The sequence below is a fragment of the Pinus tabuliformis genome, chromosome 2_1 (assembly GCF_031772625.1).
Source record: "Pinus tabuliformis cultivar Carrire ecotype Pingquan chromosome 2_1, CPIR1, whole genome shotgun sequence".
NCBI lineage: Eukaryota > Viridiplantae > Streptophyta > Pinopsida > Pinales > Pinaceae > Pinus > Pinus tabuliformis.
Window position 1 is genome coordinate 740304755 of NC_142299.1, and position 10427 is coordinate 740315181.

The following is a 10427-nucleotide window of genomic DNA, read 5'->3' on the forward strand; positions in this document are numbered from 1 at the left end:
CCTCATATGCCCACATAAATCATTATGAATAAGTTCAAGTATCTTACTTGCGGTACCTTCTTTGGCATTGAACTGAACCCTGGTTTCTACCGAATTGACATGGTTTGCATATGGTGCTTTTTGGTAGAGAGATGTTAGGTAAATCACAGAGGCCCCTAGTTTGCATGAACTATGTACTTGAGTGAAGCTTAGATGTCCCAATCTTTTGTGCCATAGCCAACTTTCTTCTACTTTGCTTAAGCAACATTGTTCTATACTGCCTTTCAAGACATAGACATTACCTTGAGTTTTTGTCGCCTTTATTATGATCTTACACATATTAAGATTCTGAACCACATAGTTATTTGATATGAAAGTAACCTCATGCCCTTTGTCACACATTTGAATAACACTCAACAAGTTATGTTTTAATCCATCAACAAACAAAACATTTCCAACTTTAACATTTTCTTTTAGCAAAATAGTTCATTTTCCTTTGATAGCAGCAGGCGAATTATTTCCAAAGGTTACATTATTTTCTTTCTTTATTTCATTAAAGGACATAAACTTATCTTTATCACCTATCATATGCTTTGATCATCCACTATCAATGTACCACAAATTTTCTTGATCTCCTGCATATAAAGCTAGACCACAATTTTTAGATTCCATGGTCTTCTTTTTCCATACCTTAGATGTTGTTGCCTTGTGTTCATTCTGAGGTGTTGATCGCATTTTTCTCTTGCATTCAGATTCTTTATGCCCAAATTTATTGCAAAAGGAACATTCAGTTTCATCTTGAAGAGGTGAGAAAGTATTGTAAGAGTATTTCTTTACCCCAATCTCATTCTTTTTCTTTCTTGCTTCTCTAGTCATGATAGTTTTGTAAGCAACACACTGAGCAGCCTTATGACCAAAATTATGACAAGTGAAGCATTGACCATTAAAGTAGAAGTTTCTGGGAGTATAATACCTTCTTGTGTAGTTTTCCCTTTGATTGTAGTAAGGGATATTTACCTGAGAAGTGTTTGATCCTTTATTCTTTTGCTCATACATGGAGTTTCGTTGTTTGCTTCCTTTTAATGCATTGAGATAGCTTCATGTACCTGTTTCAGAAGGCTTTATAGTCTTTGATGATTTTCCACTATATCCAAGACCTATTTTTATGAGAGGAGAGTATTTCACTTTGATGATTTCATCTAAGGTTTCAAATCCTTTAGCAAACCTAAGATTTAGACCTTTTGTTTTCTCAAGTTCCTTCCTTAGACTTACTATTTCTAGTTCTAACTTTTCATTATGCTTCTCCTTTTCTAGGATTTGTTTCTTTAGAGCGTCTTATGCTAATTTAGCTTCCTCCAAATGAATTTTAAGCTGAATTATTTCTTCAATGAAATTATCCTTTTCTTCTAGGGCATCCATAAAAACATCACCAGACTAATCAATACATTTATCTTCAAATGCCATAAGTAATTGATATTCATGATCAGACTCACCTTCTTCGCCATTTGAAATATTGTCACTATCTTTGTGAGTGTAGAGACTTATTTTGTTTTCGATCTTTCCTATAAAATTTGCTTTTGTTGAATTCTTCCCTTTCTCATGATTTTCTCTATAAGGACATTTGGCAACACAGTTACCAACTCTTCCACAAATAAAAAATTTGAAAGGAAGCTTACCTTTGAATCTTCCAGTACCTATTTGAAGTTTCTTCACAAAGTTTGCCTCTTCTTCATCTGATACATAACATGGTTCCTTAAGTTCTTCCTTTTCTTTTCCTTTAGAAGTAGCCTTGAATGCAACTTCTCTGATATCTGAGGGACCTCTTTTCCTCATTTCATAGGCTATTAGAATCCCATGAAGCTATTCAACAATAAGGTTCTTCAAATCCTTCATTTCTTCAATGGAAAAGACTTTTGAATCGAATTTTGGAGTTAGAGATCTTAATATTTTCTCAACCAGAGATGATTCTTTTACTTTGTCACCAATATTTCTCACTGAATTAACAATCTCATCTAATCTAAGAAAGAAACTTGCAATGCTTTCATCATTATGAATTCTAAGAGTTTCAAATTAAATTCTAAATGTTTGAAGTTTGGCACTCTTTACTTTGGTTTCACCTTCATAACTTTGGATGATCTTATCCCATATAACCTTTATGGTATTCAACAACATGACTTTGACAAATTATGAAAAATCCAAGCTTCCTAACAGAGCATTGACAACTTTTGCATTGGTCTCATACTTTTTATTTTCTACTTCATCTATGGGAATGGCAGATGGATACTGATAGCCTCCTTCAACGATTCCCCAAACATCAGCTCCAAGTGATTGTAGGTAAGCTCTTATTCTGACCTTCCAGAAAACCAGATTGGATCCATTAAACAATGGTGGCCGGATGGATGTTGCTCCCTCTTGGTTGTTCATCTTGATGAATCTTCCTTCAAGTGATTAAGCTTATTTTGAAGGACCTGCTTTGATACCAATTGTTAGGAAAAATACTAAGAGGGGGGGAGGGGTGAATTAGTATTTTAAAACTTACTTGACCTTCTCATTTTCTATTCAGATTTTTGTATGCAACTTTAATGAAGTAAACCTGCGTATGTACACTATTGTTATGAAAACAACCAACGTATATCCAGTTAACTATCTTTTCAATTAATTCTTCATCATTTTAACTTGAACCAGTGTATCAGTCCTTCATTAGGCATTAATTAAATAGTAAACAAGTGTAGTAAGAACAAAATAAATCATCACACATAGTCAACACATATGAACACTAGGATTTTTAGGTGGAAACTCAATGTCGAAAAAAACCACCGTTGTTGTCGTCTTTGTCTTCTTCTTAAAAAATATTCTTTACAATCTTGTACGGGCACGGACTCATACCAATACATAGGCACCCACCTACAGAAGGCTACAACCTTCTCTGGTTCTCCAACACCTACTAGAAGGGAGATACAACCCCCTATCTTCAATTCCTCTTGGATAAATTTTTAGGATGTTTCAAACTGGATCCACCTTATCAAAACATTACAACTTGTAGGCCACTTTTCATTAAATTTTCATACTAGACCCACTACCATCATCAAATCACTGAATCAACTAAAACAAATCAATCGCTGAATCTCATTGCAACTTATCAAACTAAACTAGAACAAATCATGTGAATTCACTGTCAATCATCAAGCCATACACTGTTATCTATCACTGAAACCAATTTTTGCCACTGCAAACCCTGATCAACAATATGTCAAAATGTATACGATACTTTTATGAATAATACCCGTGCATACATGATTTTCCTTCATATAACCTGCATAAAGATCTCAAAAACATTGATCCTTCAAACTAAAACACTGCACTATTGAAATCAATCACAGACACATATATCCTTCATCACAAATCTCTGAGCTACTTACAGATCATTACATACCAGCATCAATATAATTCAATATTTCATTCACAAACCATTCAACTTCACCATAACTATCAAGAAGACATCATCAACAGACAACAACAATCACAACAAGACTGATTAGACATCATTAACTATACATACTTCAGAAACCCTATCATATGTATATGACCCTTACAAAATAGTTTCGTGTGTTTAGGCGCCTTTCACGAAGCATACTCGCGTACAGATCTTTCCATCCTACAAAATTGACACACGACTATCTATAGGAAAAACCATGTATGTACGCAGCTTTTCCGAGATAAACTTGTGTAAAGATCTATAATTATTGACTCATTCCTTTGTTGCACAACAGAACCCAAATCTCGGCAAACCCAATAACAAACATATGTTAGAACATTATTATCACAAATCAACCCATAAGCAAATCATGTAGTCATTTCAGATCTACAAGATTTGATCCCACATCACATTCCTTGTGCAACCTTATTTCAGATCAAACAATTCATCAATATGAAAGAGAGAGTCCATACAGGTGTGATTATTTTTAAAAGAATATTTGGAAAAACCCGTTTTTTCTTTTATTAAGCCCAACGTTTTAGACTTCAAAGTGAGTCCATCATCAAGGGATCACAATTTTATTATTGAGATGATAAAATTGTGATACCCTAATGATGGACTCACTTTGAAGCTCGAAACGTTGGGCTTAATAAAGAAGAAACAGGTTTTCCCAAATATTCTTTTAAAAACTTCATCAATAGCCCATTACTTGCACACAAAACACTTTGATCTTCATCTCCTTATATAGCTTAGGACTTATCCAATACCACAAGTCAAATTCTTAGTAATGTTGATGGTATTCCTAGACGGGATCAAATATATGTTGTCACGCTGATTACTATGGGCCAATACCATGGTAATGATCCCTGGTATTTAGGATACCATGGTGCAGAAATTGTACGTGCTTTCTCTTCTCCATACTCACATGTATACGCTACTTTGCTTCACAAAACCGCAAGGATTTCTCAAAACATTACCTTCATCATTCTTCTGTCTCTAGAGTGTTATGCCTTTGTCCAAACTCTCTGTCACATGTGTATTAGCTTGTAAATTCACCCTATTATCGTCATGTTGACAATCATCATCAAGTAGGTCACCATCAAGGACAACACATTTGTCATAATGCCAACATTAAGCCAAGAGGAAACTTGTCTAGATGAGGGAGAAATTTGACCAAATTTAAGAACAAAGGGTTGGTCCCATTTATTACTCAAACCCACTAGAAAATAGGTTAGAAAACTTGTCCTCCTTGATGGGAATCCTTCCAATGAGGTGATTATCTAGATTTGGCTTTGGCTGTCACATGTGAGAGAAAATATATAAAAAAACAATATCAGAAGATAAAATCAACTGATAAAACCTCTTTACCTCAATATCTTCTGAAAATATTTTTCTCCATGAAAGGACAGTGGTGAAATATGTGTGATTTCACTCCTTGAACCATTTAGGGTGTATAGTTTCAACATCGAAACTAGTGGTGGCGGCTAGGGTTTTCCAAAATCTAAAATTTTCTCCAAAACTCTTCAAGAGCTCATTTTCTCAAAAAAACAAGTGAATTAATGAGGAGAGTCTCCTCATTTTTTTCTCTTTTGTAAACTTGTGACCACCTTTGCCACCATTTTACCCTTTTAACTTTATAAAATCACTTTATAATAATTTCACTTTATAAAATTAAAGTGACTTTTCACTTGCCTAGGAAGTGTCCCCCCTTTTCACCCCTTAGACTTTTATAATGTTTCCCTAGGTGAATCAAGTCTTCTTATTAAATTTTTCCTTCCTTAGCCTAATGGAACCATGTTAGGCTAGTGGACTCTGTCATATACTTCCTAAGTGGTTGGAGACATTTAGCCTTGACCCTCCATTCTCTTTAAATAGAGATCATGGACTAGTTGGGTGTTAAGTCACATATCAATAGCCGCTAGTGTCAAGGAGAATATGAGTTTTTGGATCGCTCTATGTTTAGAAAATATGTGACAGTTGGATTACAATGAAACTAATGCATATTAAAGAAACATACTTTTACCTAATAGACACATTAGACCAACTTGAACTTAACTAACTCCTAAATGTCTAAATATCTTAACATTAAGAAAAGCTTTGCTTAAAATCTTAACTTGGTAGTATGTAATGGAGTTAGGATTTTTTCTCTTCTAGATTTTTGTAATACGTCAGAGATCCAGGGCATCCAATTCCATATCTTCAGATTCTTTAGTGCTTTGAATGTTATATGATTTTTCCATGTAAATTTATTAGAGGATCAATTCTAACCCTTCTTTGGGGATATTGGGATTAATTGCAGCTTTTGCCCTGGAATATTCAGGATTAGTTGAGTTCAACCTTTCAATATCAATGGGGGTTGGATTTGAGGGTTTGGATGGTGGATTGAGGCTTGATAGAGGGTTGAAATTATTGATTGTTTTAGGTATCTTTCTAGAGTGTAGAAGCAAAGGGGAAAGGTGGCTATTTTGACAATGGTTGTTGGGCTTAGAGAATCCCTCTGGGTCTTTATTAGTTGTCTAGTTAGGGGATGCTATGGTAGCAAGTAGAGGGAATTTCTTGTACACATGCTTCTATTTATGACAACACCAACATGTACAGGGAATGTGCTTGTACTCTAGGGTTTTTTTGCAATGATCCCCATGGAAATAAATATCCATTGATTCATATATGGGTTCAGATATATTCATGTAAACATAGATATGAGTATCATAAAGTATATACCTAGTTTGTTTTGTGGCTTCATAGATCCTAACAAAATCCCTAAAGGCATTGTTAATACCTACGAGTCTTTCTTTTTCTATAATTCTCAAGGAAAGGAATGAATGTGGATCCAAACTAGGGTGGTTGTGAAGTCCTCCTTGTCTAGGATAGAGCGGTTTTTCCATAATCATAAGTATAACTTGATTAAATTGAAGAAGTATGGACCTTTGTTGAAGATTCACATCTTGTCCTCTGTGCTAGCCAAAATGATGATGAAAAAGCCCTTGGCTCCTAACTCGAGTTTAATTTGGCCCACAGGTTACCATTTTTTATTAGATCCATAGAGTGAGAGGTTTTTCTAAAGGCCAAAGCTCCATAAATTTCCCAATGAGGGCATGATCACTCATGTATTAGATTTATAATCTCCAATATGAGTAGATCTTACTTCAAACTTTGGATGATCTACATCATTTTTTTGGAGGCAACTGCTTGGGGTCGACATTTGGCCCAACCATTAATGGGATTTCTAATCAATTGACTTGCATTATGGAGGTATGTTGATGGATGATCCTAGGATGCCTACGGACCTTGATTCAATGCTAATTACCTGTAAAAATAGTCTCCCGAAACAATATTTGTATATGAGTGATCATCGTTGCCTCCCACAACGCCTACCATGTGGAGGGTCTACAACAATTTTGAGTGAAAGGCGGCGTGGAATCATAGTTTTTTCAATCCAGGTTGTCAAATCAAAATATGGTACAGCAATCAATCACAAACATTCAATGAGAACAACAAAAATTAGGAAAATGAGAATTTAAAAGTGGGAGTGCATGCCATCACATTGTAGCTCAAGATAATTAAAATGTCTCACAAAAAAGATAGTATAATCAAAATTTTAACAACCTTTTTTTGTAATTTGGTACAAAATTTTCATTAAGAAAAATATTTTACATTGAAGACATGCTTGTCAAAAAAGACTAATCCAGGAGTGCAAAAGCTCTAACCAAATATCTCTAAGTATCATCAAAGCTTCCAAAAATGAAGAAAGACTACCTTGATCATCATTTATCACTATGTTACAAAACATTGCCCAGATAGTTACAAATATGTGCCCAAACAAGAAGTGGCAAGATTATGAGTACCAAATTACAAAATTTCAAAAAGGAATGTCATCCATTACAATAAGACGAGAGCCCAATGAAGGTTGACCATCAGTTTGCCAGGTTGATGTCATGTTATCCACCGAAGCGACCAGTGTGCATTTGACATTAAGGAGAGATGCCAAAACTAAACTTTGTAGACAAGACAACACCCTTAGTCTAAGATAATCGTCAATGAAAGGGGAGCTCCATTAGTTGGTGTAAAAATGTTGGGAGGTGGAGTTATGTTGATCGATTGGACATCGATCACTACAGGAGTGTCAGTATGGTCTTTAGATTCAGAGTTAGAATCTGACACTATGTACTTTTCCACCCTTTGCAAACATATAAGTATGTCATATAAACAGTAGTGAACACTCCTTAGGAAGTGTTTTATGTCCTCCTAACTTGCAAAAACTTTGTAATTATCCACTTGTTTGTCTCGAAGCACTAGGCAAAATAAGGTGTCTAACTACTGATAACTTGCGACTAAATGTAAGAAATGCAATCTTCTTCTAAATTTCCCAGAGTTGAGAATCCATTTGAAATCTTGATTACTCACCTTTGAATCAGAGAAGTAGGCCTTATTGCCAAATTCTCGAGATTCAAGGTGTTGAATCTCCTTTCTAATCTCTGGAGGAACCAAATCAAACAAGGTTGTCACAGAATTCCATCCAAATAGACGCCAAGGTTGATAAATAGGACTACTACTGACCCCTCCCCTACGGCTTGCCATTTTTTGATGAGGTGGCATAGTCACTCGAAGGTGCACAAGAACTGAACTAGGTTGACTAACCCCAAGACTTAAAAACAGAGTCACATAGCGATAATTTAGAGAGCTCCCAAACAACACTATGTCATCCCCAAAACCTATAGAGCACAATCTTTGACAACATTGGAATCAATTGAATTCATTGCAGTACGCAAACCAGTTGAATCAAAATTTCAACATTAAATAAATAATATTCATTTATTTTTTTCACAAACAAATACTATTATATTCTTTTGCAAATGACATCCTGCATATACATGTACATTAATCATTACACTTGTAATTTTTATAGCAAAATATTCTTATAAATTATATTTTATTTATTTATTTATGAAAATTGTGTTTATAGAAATTAAAAGAAAGAAAAACAATTTCAATTTCATTGTATTTTACTAATAACATCCATAAAATGAAAAGGTAAGTGGTCCTATTAGATTCTATTCCCTCCATATAATTCTTACCTAAATTATAAATAAAATATCTAATTAAATTCCCTTTATATAATGCATATATAAAATATAAGTAAATATTGTTATAAATTATAATATTGGAATTTTATGTGTATTTGGAATTCTGGAACAACCTAGCTTACCGTGCAAACATTTGAGTGCAAATCCACTTGTGTTCGTATTTTTACCGATTGCCTTGCTTTTCAAAAATTGACGTTATAACAGGCCCAACGTCTATATCTGTTATATAGTTAAACTCGAGAGAGACGAATAGAAAGAACTGCACAAGGTGATCAGAGGTGACTTACATTTATTTATTTTCGATCCTTCCATCATATTCTCTGGTCAAGAATAGCACGGCATAATGGCAGGTATGGGACTCATATTCTTTCTTTTTGCATTAAGTTATAACTACCAGTCTGTAATATTTGTATAATCCTACGTTTTCAGCAAACAAATGAGCATTTTAACTTTTAGTTTAGCTAATTATTTTCTTGTTGAACAGAACGGAAGCAGGTTTTTCAGGACTATTACCTGCAGTGGGTCCAGAAGCTGAAGAAGCTTCACTCCCAACTCAAAGAAGCCCTGCAATGCGACGAGGTGATCCGCGTTGAGGCGCAAGTGGAAGCGCTACGTCTCCATTTCGAATCCCACTACGACGCCCTTGACCGCGCAGCAAGGCAGGACGTGCTGCAAGTCCTCACGCCCGCCTGGAGAACACCTCTGGAGAAACCCTACCTCTGGATTGGGGATTGGCACCCCGCGCTCTTCATCAATCTCTTCCACGGCCTTGTCGCGCATTACCTGGACCGCCTCAGTCTCGAACCTGCGACGTCGGAGAAGAATTATTACCGCAGGGGCGGGCTGGCTTACGCGTCGGAGGACTTGCTGAACAAGGTCGAGAATATCAGAATGGTGCTGCGCACCATGGTTCCTGCCCTCTTTCACAGAATGCGCCGCGTTCAGCTCGGCCTGGGAGGCCCCATTGCCAAAGACTGGTTGCTGGCCCTGCTCCGAGACCGCCAAGAAAGTTCCCCGGGATCGAGTCGCCGGGAGGATCAAGACGCCGTGGTGGCACTGGAGAGTGGATTCACGGCGCAGATCCGGGAATTGACGGAGATTTTTCTGGACGCCAATCAGCTGCGGAAGAACATTTTCTCCGAGATTGTGAATGCCGCAGATGTCTACCAGGCCGCGCAGTATCTGCAGGGCCTTGTTCAGTTCCAGATCTCGCTCAGGGATCCCGATTTGGAAAAAGCCCTGAAATGTTCCAAATTATTAATCCCGTGAAGGCTCAGATCAGGCCTAGATGATTCAAGTGTTTTTATATATTTATTTGGCCATTCCCATTTAATTGGGGAAAATCTGTTGAGCTATGAAGGGTGGATAATTCATTGGCATCGATACTGTATCTTTCAGAAATACAAGGCTGCGAGAAACCATTTTTAGGGATTTTTGGGGATCACGTCATCGTTTTCTTTGATCTGCGTGGAGAGCATAATATTTTTTTCAAAGTCGGTGTGAAGAGAATATATTTATGAAGTAGAGTGAATTTCAGCGAGGTGCAGGTCGTTCTTTGATCGGTTTTTGCTGGTTTGAAAAAGATTAATGGATCATCCCAGCATCACGGCAAGTTTATTTCGCCGTAGTCTAACCAGTTTGCTTTTTTCTGCTCATTGAATATCATGGAAATTTTGGTAAGAATTCGATAAAAATTTAATATTTTGTAAATCTAAATTATAGCTGTAAAATTTCAAAATTTGTATTGTAAAACACTGTTAAAAATAAAAAAAACTGGTTAATTCCTCTATAGAGGCCTCTATTTATTTCTTGGAACAACTTTACAACATATTCACATGGTGTGATTTTATTTGTGTTTCAAATAGTAGTGTGGTTTTTATGTGGGGACA

General features: G+C 36.0%; 1 protein-coding gene across 1 annotated transcript; it reads left to right on the forward strand.

The window, feature by feature from the left end:
- The first annotated feature begins 8736 nt into the window (after positions 1-8736).
- On the forward strand, positions 8737-10223 carry LOC149202712 (protein INAPERTURATE POLLEN 1 homolog). Its single transcript, XM_089400030.1, has 2 exons — positions 8737-8888; positions 9023-10223. The coding sequence occupies exons 1-2, from the start codon at positions 8882-8884 to the stop codon at positions 9805-9807; spliced, it is 792 nt and encodes a 263-aa protein (XP_089256156.1). The 5' UTR covers positions 8737-8881; the 3' UTR covers positions 9808-10223.
- Positions 10224-10427: the final 204 nt, after the last annotated feature.